Source organism: Cricetulus griseus, chromosome 4, assembly GCF_003668045.3.
Source record: "Cricetulus griseus strain 17A/GY chromosome 4, alternate assembly CriGri-PICRH-1.0, whole genome shotgun sequence".
In the NCBI taxonomy this organism is placed as follows: domain Eukaryota; kingdom Metazoa; phylum Chordata; class Mammalia; order Rodentia; family Cricetidae; genus Cricetulus; species Cricetulus griseus.
This window is the reverse complement of record NC_048597.1, coordinates 157,593,473-157,609,499: the sequence shown is the minus strand read 5'-3', so window position 1 is coordinate 157,609,499 and position 16,027 is coordinate 157,593,473. Positions and strand designations below refer to the sequence as shown.

The 16,027-nt window shown below is 44.2% G+C and overlaps 1 protein-coding gene across 6 annotated transcripts in view; it reads left to right on the top strand.

The window, feature by feature from the left end:
- The window catches only part of Rnf214 (ring finger protein 214), a 35,976-nt gene extending 20,064 nt beyond the window's left edge, over positions 1–15,912 (top strand). For 4 of the 6 annotated variants that reach the window (XM_027412033.2, XM_027412037.2, XM_027412032.2 and 1 more), the window contains exons 7-15: positions 8,486–8,582; positions 8,820–8,908; positions 10,989–11,079; positions 11,278–11,376; positions 12,279–12,655; positions 12,774–12,906; positions 13,334–13,438; positions 13,720–13,815; positions 14,732–15,912. In XM_027412033.2, coding sequence (XP_027267834.1) covers positions 8,486–8,582; positions 8,820–8,908; positions 10,989–11,079; positions 11,278–11,376; positions 12,279–12,655; positions 12,774–12,906; positions 13,334–13,438; positions 13,720–13,815; positions 14,732–14,797 — 1,153 coding nt within the window. In that variant the 3' untranslated portion in view covers positions 14,798–15,912. The remainder of the gene's footprint in view (positions 1–8,485; positions 8,583–8,819; positions 8,909–10,988; positions 11,080–11,277; positions 11,377–12,278; positions 12,656–12,773; positions 12,907–13,333; positions 13,439–13,719; positions 13,816–14,731) is intronic. The other 2 variants (XM_027412038.2, XM_027412035.2) reach the window with 1 other exon arrangement.
- Positions 15,913–16,027: the final 115 nt, after the last annotated feature.

Below are 16,027 nucleotides of genomic sequence, written 5' to 3'. Positions count from 1 at the left end.
AGTGACACTCCCTATGAGATTATGGGAGCCAGTTACATTCAAACTACCACAAAAGAGTAAATCAGTTCAGTTTATGTAGAAGAATAACATTGTTTAGATGCCTATAAATCTCTAGTGAAAAAAATCCATAATTTTTCTGAATTTAATTAATTGCAAATGTTTTTGTTGAAGTCTGGAGAAAATTGCAGTACAAAGGTGAGCTAGAAGAGCAGGGGGTATTTTAACAGCTTCTAGGTATAATTGTGGGTGTTCTTTAAAGGTTTTCATATGATCTGCTAAAAGTTAGCTTTGAAGTGGAACCTGGAACTACCTTGATAAACTTTTGAACTGCTATAACTGCTGTATTAAAATCTGTTAGGGGGTTGGGTGGCGTGGTTGTAGTTAGGGTTAGGGTAAGCTCCTCACACGTGCTATGATGTATGTGTGTGAATATACCATTGAGCAATATTCCCAGCCTACTTTCGTTATTTTGTGACAGGTTGTCTGTTGACAAGGCAGGCTTTAAACTTAATTCTGTAACCCAGGCAAACATTGAACTTGAGACCCCCCAGCTTCAGCCTCCAGAATAGCTGGTACTACAGCCTTGTGTAGTACAGCTGGTACTACAGTTTGTCTGTGTAACGTGTTTACACCTAGAAGACCCACTAGAGACCAGTAACTTAAAGGGTTAGAATTTGAGGTCCTCTTCTTAGGCAAAGATAAGAGGGAAGAAAAGTCTTTATAGGGAAACATTTTTTTATTTGTTTTTGTCTTTTGTTTGCTTGTTTGTTTTTTGGAGACAGGGTTTCTCTGTGTAGCCTTAGCTCTCCTGGAACACATTCTGTAGACCAGACTGCCCTCGAACTCACAGAGATCCTCCTGCCTCTGCCTCCTGAGTGCTGGGATTAAAGGTGAGAGCCATCACCACCTGGTGGGAAAACATTTTTTTTTTAATATAAAAGGACCTTTTTACTGAAAAATTGATTTCTTATTGAATATTTAGGAATCTCCCATCAAGCACCCGATTGCACTCATTTCACAGTCTTCCCATGTCTGCTCCCCCCAACCTCAGCCCCATGACCTCCCCATCTGAAGGGGAAGAAGAAGTCCATTTTCTGTTGTCCATATATTCACTCGAGTATGTCCAATTCCTAGTGGCCAGGTCCCTAAGGGTGGATGAAGCTTTCTCAGCCTGCATACACACCAAGATGATTAACTGAGGATAGCTGTATGATGACCAGAGCCAGCTCTCCCACATCCACACCACTGCCTACACTACAGTGCTGTGGGCTGGTGAGAGGTGGGGGCCAGCTCTCCCCAGGGGGCAGGACAAAAGGTCAAAATCTTTAAAAAACTGATGTTGCTAAACTTAAAATTGGGGAAAACAATGTTTTGAGGGAGGGAGGGGTGTATTACTTAGCATTGCTGTTGCTGTGATGCAACACCATCACCAAAAGCAACTTGGAGAGGAAAGGGTTTATTTCACTCACAGTTCCATATCATTTCTCATCAAAAGCAGTAAGGGCAAGAACTCAAGCAGGGGAGGAACCTGGAGGAGAGCTGATGTAGAGGCCATGGAGAGGAAGGTGCTTACAGGCTTGCTCCCCATGGCTTGCTCAGCCTGCTTTCTTATAAAACCCAGGACCACCAACCCAGAGATGGCACTAACAACAAGGCATTTACTCAATTGAAATTACATCCTTTCAAATAACTCTAGCTTGTGTCAAATTGACATAAATTAGCCACCACTGTGCGCGCGCGCGCGCGCGTGTGTGTGTGTGTGTGTGTGTGTGTGTGTGTGTGTGTGTGTGTGAGAGAGAGAGAGAGAGAGAGAGAGAGAGAGAGAGAGAGAGAGAGAGAGAGAGAGATGTCATTCCGGAAACATCACCCACCTCCCTTGAGAGAGGGTCTCTTGTTGGCCTAGAGTTCAATAATTAGGCTAGACTGGCTGGCCAGTAAGCCCCATGGTTCTACTGTCTCCCCTGCCCAGTGTTGGGATCACAAGTGTGTACTCCTACCATCCTCAGCACTTTTATGTGGGTTCTGCAGATTAAACTCAGATCTTTGAGCTATCAAGGCAAGTACTTTACCAGCTGAATCATCCCCATAGACCCCAAATGATTCCCTGGAAAGGGGTGAGAAAGAGCACTTAGAGAACATTTTGTGGAAATAAAATGAGCTTTCAGTAGATGAGAATGTCTGTGAATTGGGGAAGTGGTTTAGTCAGTAAAATATCTACTATGCAAGCAAGCATGAGGACATGAGTTGAGATTTTCAACAGCTACTAAAAGCCAGGGATGGATGGCAGTCCACATCTGTAACCCCAGCACTGGGGATGGGAGGCAGTAAGACAAGGTCTCTGGAGCTCATTGGCCAGCCAGTCTAGCCAAATTTATAAGCTCCAGTGTTTCCTGTGCAAACGCAAGGAATGAGTATAGATCTCCAGTACCCATGTGAAAGGTTGGCATGGTCATTATCATCCCACACTGGGGGTGCAGAGAGAGGCAGATCCCTGGAGCTATCCAACTAACTACCCTAGCTAATCTTAGAGATGTAGGTTCAGTCAAGAGACCCTGTCTCAAAAAATAACGTAGAGGGGAGTAGAGAAAGACACCTGCTGTCTACCTCTGGCCTCCACATGTACTAGAAGGGCCCATTGAATGGATCCCATTGTTGATTTTACAGCACAATGCATAATTTACTAAATATTGGCTCAACATTTTGTAGATCTTCCAAGTGTTGATACAGTATTTTTTTTTAAAGATTTTATTTATTTATTATGTATAATACATTCAGCTTCCATGTATATCTGCACACCAGAAGAGGGCACCAAATCTCATAATGGATGGTTGTGAGCTACCTTGTAGTTGCTGGGAACCGAACTCAGGACCTCTGGAAGAGCAGTCAGTGCTCTTAATCTCTGAGCCATCTCTCCAGCCCTGATTCAGTATTTTTTACAAAAATTTAAAATCTGGGGCTGGAGTGATAGTTCAACAGTTAAGAGCACTTGCTGCTCTTGCAGAGAACCCAGGTTCAATTCCCAGCTCCCACATGGGGTGGCTCATGACTGACTGCCTGTAGCTCCAGCTCCCAGGAATCCCATGCCCTCTTCTGGCCTCCATGGACATCCTCACACACATAGTGTGCACAGAGACACATACATATAAAAAAAAAATAATAAAGTGTAAAAACCAAACAGCTCCTTCACCAAAAGAGAAAATGACTGAAACCTGAAGAATACAGAAGCATGTATTTATTAGTCACAAGAGTGAGAATACTGTCACATGTCATGTATTCTCAAGAAAACTCCAGTGTCAGCTCATCAAAGAATGAAAAAGATAAATGCCATTTTAATCTGTCTGTTCCTTTCTTTTTATTTATTCATTATTTTGGATTTCATGACAGTTTCTGTTTTTAGCCATGGCAGTCCTGTAACTCACTCTGTAGACCAGACTGGCCTCAGACTCAGAAATTCATCTGTTTCTGCCTCCTGAGTGCTGGGATTAAAGGAGTGTGCCGCCACCACCTACTCCTTCCCTCCCTCCCTCCCTTCTTTCAATCTTACAAATTTAAGCTTAAAGTTGTAGCTCCTTGGAGTAGGCCTTTGATGTTTTGGGGATCCTGGCCTACACTCTGAAAGTTTAGCTCTATCCCCAGGGCTTCTGGCACCATCTCTGATAATGCCTCTGTTTCTTACTGTTGGGATTTTGTGCCCTTGCCCCTTGCACATTTGGCTTGTTCTGCCCACATTTTCCTTGTCCCTTTTGCTCACCACACATACCTAGAAAAGCTTCTGGGTTATATTAAGTTTTAAAATGTCAAGCCGGGCGTTGGTGGCGCACGCCTTTAATCCCAGCACTCGGGAGGCAGAGGATCTCTGTGAGTTCGAGGCCAGCCTGGTTTCCAGAGCGAGTGCCAGGATAGGTTCCAAAGCTACACAGAGAAACCCTGTCTCAAAAAACCAAAAAAAAAAAAAAAAAAAAAAAAAAGTTTTAAAATGTTTAGCACATTGAGACTACAGTTAAAGATGTTGAATCATTGAAGAATTCATCCCAGTAATGTTTTTCTTTATCTAATCATTCTGTATATGGTTGCACTGTTTCGAAAAACTGATTTTAAGCCTGGCATGGTGTTTTGAGCCTGTATTCTCAGCACTTAGGAGATGGAGGCAGGAGGATCAGGATTACAAGGTCAGTCTCCTCTACATTTGATGAAAGCCAGACTGTGTGAGTACTGTGTCAGAGTACGCACGCACACCAAAAAGTAAAAGAAAAGATTTCATAAGTTGTCTTCAGCTCAGGAAATACACCTTTGAACATAACAGCTGACTATATCTACCTAACTCTCCATTGGTTTTGGTTCTGCTTTGTTTTCTTGCCCTTAATATAGAGTGTGACATAATTCTACAAGAAAGGCCTTTGCTGAGGACTCGGAGATCCTAATTCTTATCTCTCCTCTGTCAGAGAATACATGTTTCATGGGGCACTTAACATATGCGCCTGTATTCCAAGGCAGCCATCTTCCTACAGCTACTTGTGTGTGTGGGGGGGGTGAGGGATGATGTTTTGTTTTATTTTTGAGTCAAATTCTCATTATGTAGCCCTGGCTATATAGACCAGACTGACCTCAAACTCACAGAGATCTTTGCCTTCCAAGTGCTGGGATTAAAGGTATATGTTACTGTGGCTGGCTAGAAAAAAAGTATATTTGTATTTTAGTTTCTCTGAAGAAAGTTGTTCTAACATCCAAATAATAATAGGCATTTATGAAGCTCTTACTGTTTGCTAGAGACCATCTTAGGCATTTTGGATACACTAACTCATTTAGTCTGCACCGTGCTTCTATGGAAGGTCGATTCCTGTGTCCTCCCTACTACATATTCTAGGAAAACAAGGCACAGAAATTCTCATTGGCCAAGCAGTGCAGAGTAGTGAGGCTGGGATGGACCAGGTGACCTCAGTTCCAGAGCCCAAGGCTAACCCAGCTTATCTTCCTCTCACATCTAATTGCATCACTTTGTCATTAACCTGTATTAGTCACACACAGAGATGCGACTGTGGCAGTATTTATAATTGTGAAATTGAAAATAATAAGGAAGGGTGTAGGGAGACATTGTAAGGGCTGGCTACAGGTGTGCTTGACCATGCCTGTCAGAGCGTGGTCAAGGGGAGGTCAGGATAGGTTCTTAAAGGGCTGCAGACACGTGGGGACCCCTTCACTCTGGCCTCCCCACCTTGCTGCCTCTGGGCACACGCTGGCTTGTGCTTGACTGGTGTATCTGAATAAAGAAAACCTATACCCTATTGACTGCTGGTCGATCACTAACAGAAGAGGCTGGAGAATGGCTCTGCAGTCAAGAGCACTGGTTGCTCTTCCAGAGGACTGACATGGTACCTCTGTTACTCCAGTCCCAGGGGATCTGTCACCCTATTCTGGCCTCCAAAGACACTTCATGCACATGCCACACAGGCATACATACAGGCAAAACATCTATACACACTGGTGTGTACACACCCATAATAAGATTAAAGTTCACATAGTTATCTAGATTTAAAAAAATAATAATAAGGATTTTTTTTTTCTTTTGAGACAGGGTTTTGCTGTGTAGCTCTGGCTGTCCTGGAACTCGTTTTGTAGACCAGGCTGGCTTCAAACTCACAGAGATCCGCCTGCCTCTGCTTCCCAAGTGCTGGGACTAAAGGTGTGCACCACCATGATCTGGCAACAAGGAAATTCTTCAGTCAGTAATGATAGACATGCGTAATAGGCAGCTGTCCCACGCGATAGTCTCGCCGGCAAGAACCACATAGGACATTTGGATCCTTCTGCAGTAAAGCTTTAATGCGTCTTGAGAGGAGAGCATAAGCTTACCAGAGCGGAGACCCCGAGCCAAGAATCCCGTCCCCTAATAAAGGCTGGCAACCGCCGCCTCGGACGTGTCACCCCATGATTGGCTGCAGCTCATGGGCCATATGACGCCACGGAATAGGCAGAGATCAAGGAATGGAAAATTACCCAGCGCCTGCGCAATAATCTTGTTTACATTCGGTGCCTGCCGGATGCAGGCGCCATCTTGTAATGGAGAATGCAGGGACGGCTCCCTACATCTCCCCCTTTTTTATTAATTAATGATAAGGCTTCATATTTTTACAAGCAAATAGGTCACCCATATGTTGAGGGATAGAGGCAGAGGTTGTACCTTCCCAATCAAACATTAAGACTGTGTACAAGAGTCGCCATCAGGCTGTTAGCTTGACCCGAAGCGCTCTCGACCTGTCCTCTGTCGTTTTTCTGGGAAAGGGAGACTAGGGCAGGCAACCCTTATGCAGGACAACATGCCTCCCAGAGAAGCCTGCATACTGGGCAACTCTCTGTGCGATGCCTTGCTCGACATCCCTCATGGGCTGCTCAAGCCAGGCACTCTACCCTGTGCAATGAGCCTAGGCTCCGGGTGTGCAAGAGCTGTCTGGCCGGCGGCCTATTGCTTAAGCATAGATAGCCAAATATCAGTGGAAGCCCCTTGTACCAAAGCTATAAGCGCTTGGGCGATAACCACCTTGTCGCTCTTAGTTTGAGCCCTGAGCCTACAGACCAGCCAGAGAAGCAACACCAATCCGCAGCAAACGGCTGCACCAAACAATCCCATCCCCACCCATTCCTTAAAATAGGAGACAGCTGAAGCGATCTATGATACAATCTCTCCGTCAAGGACAGGAGTTAATCTGGATAATAGTGGCTCTCAACTCCCGGGCAGAGGGTGGAGTTCCGACTTTTGAGGGTCCGAAGGGGCTCTTCGTGTGAGTCTTTCCGGGATCCACAGGGGATTCTCTTCATCCTGTGGAAAAACACATATAGCTCCCCTGGATCTTATGAGAATAGGATCCGGGCCTCTCCAAAGACCAGTTAAGATATCTTTTACCATTTCCTTTGGCTTTTTAGGTTCTGAGGTGTGATGCTTGGCCGCAGTATGGCCCTGAGCGTCAATGTTTAGAAAATTAAGGGTAAAAAGTGCCATGGATATTGTAACTCTTGGCACCGAGGGTAAGGATGCTCCCATTCCCTCCTTTTGTTTGATTAAATAAGACTTAAGCGTGCGATGGGCACGTTATATGAGGCTTTCCCCAGGCATTCCAGGCCTCCAAGAAGTGTTGAATAACATGCATGGCCTTTTCCCCTGTCAAAGACTGGGAAAGCCATCTGCAATTTTCTCCGCTCCTCTAATGGTAAAAAGGAGTCGGTACCAAATAATGGGGGTTCTGATGGAAGTACACCTGCTGGATTAACAGGTCTCTTAAATTTACCGGGGTGTGACCGGTTATCCCCTATTTTCTCTCCCTCCTTTTTTGTTTCTTTTTCACCTAGCTGAGCTGTTTCCTCTAAAACTTTATCTCTTGAGCTTTCAGAGTCATCAGAGCTATCAAGATTTAAAGCTTTAAACTTATTTACAGAATCATCTAACAAATTACTCACTCCCTTGTCATTAGACACCCCGGGAGGTCCTTTTTCCTTATATTTTATTGTTGGGCGCGCCCCATCTCTCACTACATTCGGTTTCTGACATGTAATTCTGGACTTCTTCAAGATTGCTACAACAGTGAAAAAGATCAACAATCCCAAGCCAAAGTCCAGAAAAGACATACCTCTCCGAATTTACCACCCTGCAGTTCTGAATCCGCCCCGTCCGAGGGGTCTCCGCGGTGCCGGTGATGTTAACAAGTTCCTGGGTTTCGACACCAGATGTCCCCGGCAAGAACCACATAGGACATTTGGATCCTTCTGCAGTAAAGCTTTAATGCGTCTTGAGAGGAGAGCATAAGCTTACCAGAGCGGAGACCCCGAGCCAAGAATCCCGTCCCCTAATAAAGGCTGGCAACCGCCGCCTCTGACGTGTCACCCCATGATTGGCTGCAGCTCATGGGGCCATATGACGCCACGGAATAGGCAGAGATCAAGGAATGGAAAATTACCCAGCGCCTGCGCAATAATCTTGTTTACATTCGGTGCCTGCCGGATGCAGGCGCCATCTTGTAATGGAGAATGCAGGGACGGCTCCCTACAGGCAGCCATTTTGTTATGTATTTAAAAACAAACAAACAAAAACGTCGTTTTTGTTTTTAATTTAATTTATTATTATTATTATTATTATTATTATTATTATTATTATTATTTGGTAGTCTAGGTTGGCCTGGAACTCAAAGCAATCCATCTACCTTAGCCTTCCAAGAACTAGGATTATAGGCATGAACTACCATGCCCAGCTAGGTTTGGGTTCTAGAAGATATTCCTTTCCTGCACTAGGTAACTTTATTTGAGCGAGTGGAAAAGTGAATGTTTCTCGTGTTGGACCTATTTGCAGTTTAGACTACCCTACACATCATTTGTCTGTCTCTGGAGTGTCTTCACAAGCAGTCCCCACAGAACCAGTCAGGCTTTCCTTTTGTTTCGGTGTTGCTCAGCAAACTTTTATTTCCTTCCTTAATCTTGTTCTTGGCTTCTCACTGTACAGAGAAGTGTGGGAAATGGAACTGGATAGACTCAAGACCCAGGATGGTGAAATCAATCGGAATATTATGGAAGAGACAGAGCGGGCCTGGAAGGCTGAGGTAGGAATCGACAATGTCTTCAAAGACTTGGCCTTGTGCTCCCAGGTGCTGTACAGTTTTGATAGAGTACTAAAAGCCTGGAGGCATTTGTTTTAACTACAGATAGTTTGTGTTTATAAAGCTTTCTCTCTCTCTCCTATCTCCCCTCCCCGTTCTATGTGCATGCCTGTGTGTGTGCGTGCATGCACACGCAAACATATATATATACATGGATGTGCACATGCATGGGTTTCTTAGATCCTGTCACTGGAGAGCCGGAAGGAGTTGCTGGTGTTGAAACTGGAAGAAGCAGAGAAAGAAGCAGAGCTGCATCTGACTTACCTCAAGTAGGTGCCTCCCTTTAAGGCCTAGGCTAACAGGCCTGGCTCACATTTGTCTTCATAGTACTCTAAGGCAGGCTCTGTGTGTGTGTACGCATAACTGTTCAAGATTTCTCTTCCATGTTCTGCACTTTCTCACTCTTTCCTCCTTTTATAGCTTTGCACTTTTTATTATTGTACTTCTGTTTGGGTAAATATTATCTGCTAAAATATCAAAGCATAATATATGTCTTTGGAGCCTTGTTTCTTCCATGGCTATTTCTCCTCTGTCTGCCACAGGACTTGGAGGATTCCTATAGCATTTTCAAGCAGACAAGAACCCTCTCTGTGGTTGATTCTTTCTTAAATATTTGGCTTAAAAGATGATGACATGAACCAGGCATGGTGGTACTTTATTGTAACCCCAGTACTTAAGAGTCCGAGGCAGCAGGATTGAAAGTTCCAGGCAAGGGAGGGCTACATGGGATACCCTGTCTCAAACAGTAAGGTGATATCATTTCTGTGAAGCAGATGACTTAGACTCTAGGGTTTCTCTAGTACTTGCTCCCACCTCTTCTTTCAAGGATCACTATCCAACAACTGTGTCTCAGGGTGTCACTGGAGTTTAGGGTAAAAGCCCAGCCCTAGTGACTGTGCTCAGTCATTCATCCCAATATACCAGTTAAAGAAATCAGTAATGGTGAAGAGCAGAAAACATGTAATCAGTGTTGCCACATTGGAAAGAACAGATAAAGAGTTGCAGAAATGACAAAACTACCTTTGGAGTACCAACATGAGCTTTGGGTTGATCTGTTTATATAGGTTTTTAAAAAGACTTTATTTATATTTATGTGTGTATGTTTGAATGTTTGTATGCACATGTGTACAGGTACCCACAGACAGGTGTCAGGAGTATCAGATTCCCCACAGTTGGAGTTATAAGCAGTAGTGTGATGCTCAATGTGGATGCTAGAAACCAAACTTCATTCCTCTGTAAGCACTATAACTGCCGAGCCATCATCCTTCTAGTCCTAGGGTTTTAAGATGGGGTTTTATGTAGTCTGGGCTGGCCTGGAACACTTGATCCTTTTGCCTCTACCTTCAGAATGTTTGGTTACAGGTGTACACCACCACATGGCACAGTGCTTCAGGTTTAAATAGAGGAAATGGGACAAGGGGCAGGAGAGGTAAATAATTAACCTGTCTGGCTCAAGATGTAGTGTTATTGATATTTGTCTTGGTTCTTGTTCTGTGAGGTGATCTGAAGAAGTCCTGTTATTAGCTGTCACCACTTGAGGCCCATGGTCTAGTTCCACAAGACAACCACTGCTACTCATGGATGATTATGCTCATTTGGAGGGTGGCTGTTCCTTGGAAGTCTTGTTCTTCCTGGAATCAAAGTGACTGCAATTTTAGGACAGTTGTCTTTGTGTCGTCATCATCAAAAGGGGAGGGTATAGATTAGATAAGCAATAAAAAGTAACATGAGTGAGGTAAGTAACATGCCTATGGAGAGTCAAGCATAAGTTGCCCCAAAGAGGAGAACACACAAAATGGAGCAGAAGTGCTGGGCTGTCATCTTTCTTTTAGTTACTTTGAGGGAACAAGTATGAAACCAATGCTTTTTTAGCACAAACTCTTTCTTTCTTTCTTTCTTTCTTTTCTTGTTTTTTTTTTTTGAAGACAGTGTTTTTCTGTGTAGCTTTGGAGCCTACCCTGGCACTCGCTCTGTAGAGCAGGCTGGCCTCGAATTCACAGAAATCCACCTACCTCTGCCTCCCGAGTCCTGGGATTAAAGTCATGTGCCACCAACACCACCAACGCTTGGTCCACAAACTGTTTCTAAGTATGTATTTTATGTGAATTAAGGATTGACTGTTTAAAAAAAAAAAAAAAAGAATTGATTGTGGTTGCCCAGGAATCAGTAATCCCAGCATTCGGGAGGCAGAGGCAGGAGGATCTTTGTGAGTTCCAGGACACCCTGGTCTACAAGAGCAAGTTCCAGGACAGCCATGGTTACACAAAGAAACCCAGTCTCAAAACGAAACACCAACAAAAAAATTTGATGGTTGTTTTTTTAATTCTGTAAATTCTTTGTTCTTGAAAGGTCAACTCCTCCAACACTGGAGACAGTTCGTTCCAAACAGGAATGGGAGACAAGACTGAATGGAGTTCGGATAATGAAAAAGAATGTTCGGGTAAGTATAGTTAACAGTGATGGTTCAGTCAGCCCCAGTTTGTGCTTAAACGCTCCTGACAGTAGGTTGGTAGCCTTTTGATTGCTGCACAGAGCTTGCTCTTCTCATGTGGTGTCCTGAGAGTGGGCAGTGTGCTTTCTCTAGAGGTTTGCTCTGCCTGGCAGTAAAGGACAATCCTTTTTCTTCCTTTTGTTCCAGGACCAGTTTAATAGTCACATCCAGCTAGTGAGGAATGGAGCCAAGCTAAGCAGCCTTCCTCAGATCCCTACCCCCACTTTGCCTCCGCCCCCCTCAGAGGTAAGAGTGCTGACTTTAAGGAGTCCACTTTCTGTGTTTTGTAGGCAAAGGCAGAGAGTTGCCTACTTGTTCTTTTTATGAGGATGTTGGAGTATCCCTGTTTAGTGCAGGAGTATAAGAGCGGCTCATTGATTTCTGCCCCAGTTTTCTCCCCTAAAATATTTTTGTTAGTTTGTTTATTTTTGTTTTTCAAGACAGGGTTTCTCTGTGTAGCCTTGGCTCTTCTAGAACTCATTCTGTAGACCAGGCTGGACCTGAACTCACAGAGATCCACCTGTCTCTGCCTCCCAAGTGCTGGGATTAAAGGCGTGTCCCACTATCTCCTGGCTCCTAAAAAAATTTTTATGTGTATGTTTATATATGTGTGAGTGCATGCTTATACACATGTGCACATGTGCATGTGGGGTGTGTGTGTTCCCATGCACGAGGGCAGAGATCAACTTTTAACTTTAGGTTACTCTCTACCTTTTATGATTTTTTTTTTTTTTTTTTTTTTTTTGAGACAGGCTCTTACTGTGTATCCCTGGCTAGCTTGGAACTCATGTAGACCTTGCTGTCCTCAAATTCAGAGATCTGCCTGCCTTTTCCTCTTTAGTGCTGGAATTAAAGACACCCAGCCTGTCTACCTTATTTCTTGAAACAGGGTCTCGCCCTGAACCTAGAGCTCAGGGATTGGCAAAACCGGCTGTCCAATATAGGGATCTGCTTGTCTCTGTCCCCACGGCATTAGGGTTACAGATACATGCCCCTCTCTAGGCAGTTATGTGGCTTCTGGGACATGAACTCAGGACATTATGCTTGCAAGCAGGTACTTTACCAACTGAACCATCTCCTTATCCCTTGCCCCAGTTCCTAATCTTTTCTCCCCATCTCTTTTGTCCTCCACCTCTTCCCCTTTGCAGGCAGATTTCATGCTTCAAGTATTTCAGCCCAGTCCCTCTCTGACCCCTCGGATGCCCTTCTCTATTGGGCAGGTCACAATGCCTATGGTTATGCCCAGTGCAGATCCTCGTTCTTTGTCTTTTCCAATCTTGAACCCTGCGCTTTCCCAGTCCAGCCAATCATCCCCACCTCTTCCTGGCTCACATGGGAGAAACAGCCCTGGCTTGGGGTCTCTGGTCAGCCCTCATGGTCCACACATGCCTCCTGCTGCCTCCATCCCGCCTCCCCCAGGCTTGGGCGGTATTAAGGCTTCTACTGAAACTCCCCGGCCCCAACCAGTAGACAAACTGGAGAAGATCCTGGAGAAGCTACTGACTCGGTTCCCACAGTGCAATAAGTAAGTGTTGTTAAGGGTCAGTTCATGTATCTCCCGGAAAAATATTTGTGGTTTGAAATAAGTTATGTGGATGTTCCCCATAAAGATTGATCTTTCCCTCAACATTGTTCTTTCTCAGGGCCCAGATGACCAACATTCTTCAGCAAATCAAGACAGCACGTACCACCATGGCGGGCCTGACCATGGAGGAACTAATCCAGCTGGTAGCTGCACGGCTGGCAGAGCATGAACGGGTGGCATCGAGCACTCAGGTAAGAGGAGCTACAGGGAGAGAATTTAGACCTACTGAGAGGTTGAGGAAGAAGCCAACTTCAGAAAAACTGGGAGAAGCATCAGAACAAAGGGTATCTGGTTTGTTCTTTTCATTGTTAAAAGTGAATGATTTCTTTTTGTGTTTTTTTGTATTAAATTTATTTTTGTATTAAATTTATTATTGGGTATATGTGTGTGTTTATATGTGAGAGAGATGTGTTTTCACGGGTACATGTGTGGAATCGAGGACAACTTGTGGGAGTCCATCATCTATCATGTGAGTTCCAGGAATTGAACTCAGGTCATTAGGCTTGCGTGCAAGCACCTTTACCCACTGAGCCATCCTGCTGGCCCCAGTTTCTTTTTTGATACATGCTCTGTTGCTCAGACTCTCTTCCCTCACTCTGAAATTATTTCTACCCACAGCCACTTGGTCGGATCCGGGCTTTGTACCCTGCTCCTCTGGCCCAAATCAGTACCCCAATGTTCTTGCCTTCTGCCCAAGTTTCATACCCTGGAAGGTCTTCACATGTAAGACTCTTTTCTTTTAACACTGGGATGTGGAGAAGCACAGGGTGAGGAGGGAGTGGGTTACAGGTAAGAATGCTAGAAGAAACCATTATCTCCACAGCAGGGTTGTTTGCAGCCCTCCTGGGAACATGCTGCAAGTACTTTAGGCAAGAATCTAGGTTAGGACTTGCATTTCTTTTGCTGAGGAATAGTTTTGCTCCGTGGAACTAACGGATGGAGTCATGGGCATAGCAGGCAAGATAACCTGGAGGTTGGCAGTGACCAGCTTTCTTGTCCCACAGGCTCCACCCACCTGTAAGCTGTGTCTGATGTGTCAGAAACTTGTCCAGCCCAGTGAGCTGCACCCGATGGCTTGTACCCATGCGCTGCACAAGGAGGTAGGTATTGCTTATCATTCTTGTATTTTGCTTTCTGACAGCTGAGGTCATTTTTTTCTGGAATATTTTACTAGGTTAATTCATTACCATCATTGATATTTAGCCATAAAGTTTTCAGTCATTTGTGAACTCACCATCAGTAACGTTCAGAATGCTAGTTCAGAATGTTGTAGCTTTTTATTCCATTCTCTGTAGATTACTAATAAGCAATTCATAGTTAAACACTGATCTCTTTTCTTGGGTATGCTTTGTTTTAGCTGAGAGGCGTGGTAGACCCTGACTATGAGATTAGTAACTCCATTAACAGAAGGCTTGTGTATTATCTTCACTGACAGACTCACAAGTGACTCCTGCTAACAGCAGGGTGATTCCTTCTTAACCAGTTTGTTTTGTTCATTTTGTTTTTCCAAGAAGTAAAAACAATATTAACATCTAAATTCTTTTAACTCCTTATGTAGGTAAGGATGATCTTGAACTTCTGATCCTATTGCCTCTATCTCCTAAGATTGTAGGTGTGTGTCTCCATATTTGATGTATGTGGTGTTGTGGATCAAACACAGGGCTTTCTGCATGCTAGATAGGCACTCAGCCCAGCATCTACATTCTAAATAAGAAAAATCCCCGAAGGCACACGCTCATACATGGAGTACATATATTTTTTTAATGGTGGAAAAAGACACCTGTGGTTAACCCTGGCTTCCACAAACATACACACATGCACTAACATGTTTTCATACTAACAAGTGCATACAACACATAACACGAAGAGAGAGACCACTGAAATAGCCCTGCTAGTCCATCTGGCCCTTGTGAGAAGTTTTGAGTGCTAGATCTTGTGATCTTTAACAGCACTCTGATAACTCTACTTTGGTTTCCCAGACAAGTCTGAGGTAAATGTGTGTCTCTTTCTTTCCAGTGTATCAAATTCTGGGCCCAGACCAACACAAATGATACTTGTCCCTTTTGCCCAACTCTTAAATGATGGACCCGACCGGGGAGGAAGAAGAGAAGAAACCGATGTGAACAGGAAACGCGGGTTCAAGATTTCTAAAACTCTATATTTATACAGTGACATATACTCATGCCGTGTACATTTTTATTATATAGGTAATGTGTGTATAGAAAGTCTGTATTCAAATGTTCGTAATGAAAGTATGTATATAGTGCAGATACACCTTGTTCCCCCCTCATCTTGCAGTTCTTTTTGGGGTTGAAGACTGTAGGGAATATGATGTTTAACTCGGCCTTGAAATCATGATCCCTGCATAGGACTGTTGTCTAACCCATCTAGGAAGCTGCTGTTGCTCTAAGGCCATCCTGCTTGGTTTGGCTCGGCCTCTAGTTCATTTTTGTAAGGCTCATGTATGCAGAATTGAAGCCTGGTGCTCACCTGCTGTCCAACCAGATGCCTTGCTTTGCAGGGGCCTCCAGAAGGCTTGGTGTTGTTTTAGCCACTCCATTCCAATGATAAAATGTTACTGATTGAGGGGAAAAAAATGTAACTCTGATAGTTCGATTTTTCATTGAATATTTTACTGTGTTAATGCTCATTATTTATACATTGATATCAGGTATACAGGATATTCTGTTTTATGTCAGAAAAATCCACAGTCCAAGAACAACGTAATCAAGTCCCATTTCTCCCACCATCTTCTGTCTACTCTATTTCCTGGATAGAAAAGCACAATTCACAGATTTTCCCCTGGGCCTAGCCACGATCCCCTGTTGCCACTGGCTTGGCCTCCACTAAGCACTGACAGGCCAGCCTTGCAAAGTGCTCACCCTTCCCATTCCTCTGGTCTCCTAAAATAGCTATTCTCTCCCCCCCGCAAAGGTTAAGGCAGTTGGTTCACAACCAAGTTGTTTGGTGACCTTGGGTGAGCTCCAGACAGGCACTGGGGTGAGGTGTCTGTGCAAAATTATTTGCAGAATAATCATGGGATGTTGGATTTTCGTTTGTGAAGCAAGAAAGTTATGGGGGACACATTCCCTGTCTAGGATAAAATGGAGACAAAGTGAGATGAAGGGGGTGGGACTTGACAGTCACAAGCCATGTTTTGTAGATTCCCATCTGGAGTGAGATGGTTTCCACCTCTGCTTACTGAGTACTTCTGTTTTTTATGCCTGGGACAACTGTGGCTCTGAGAACCTTGAGTCCTTTTCAATCTTTGTCTTTACTCCTGTAGTAAATGGCTTTAATTACCTTCCCTTT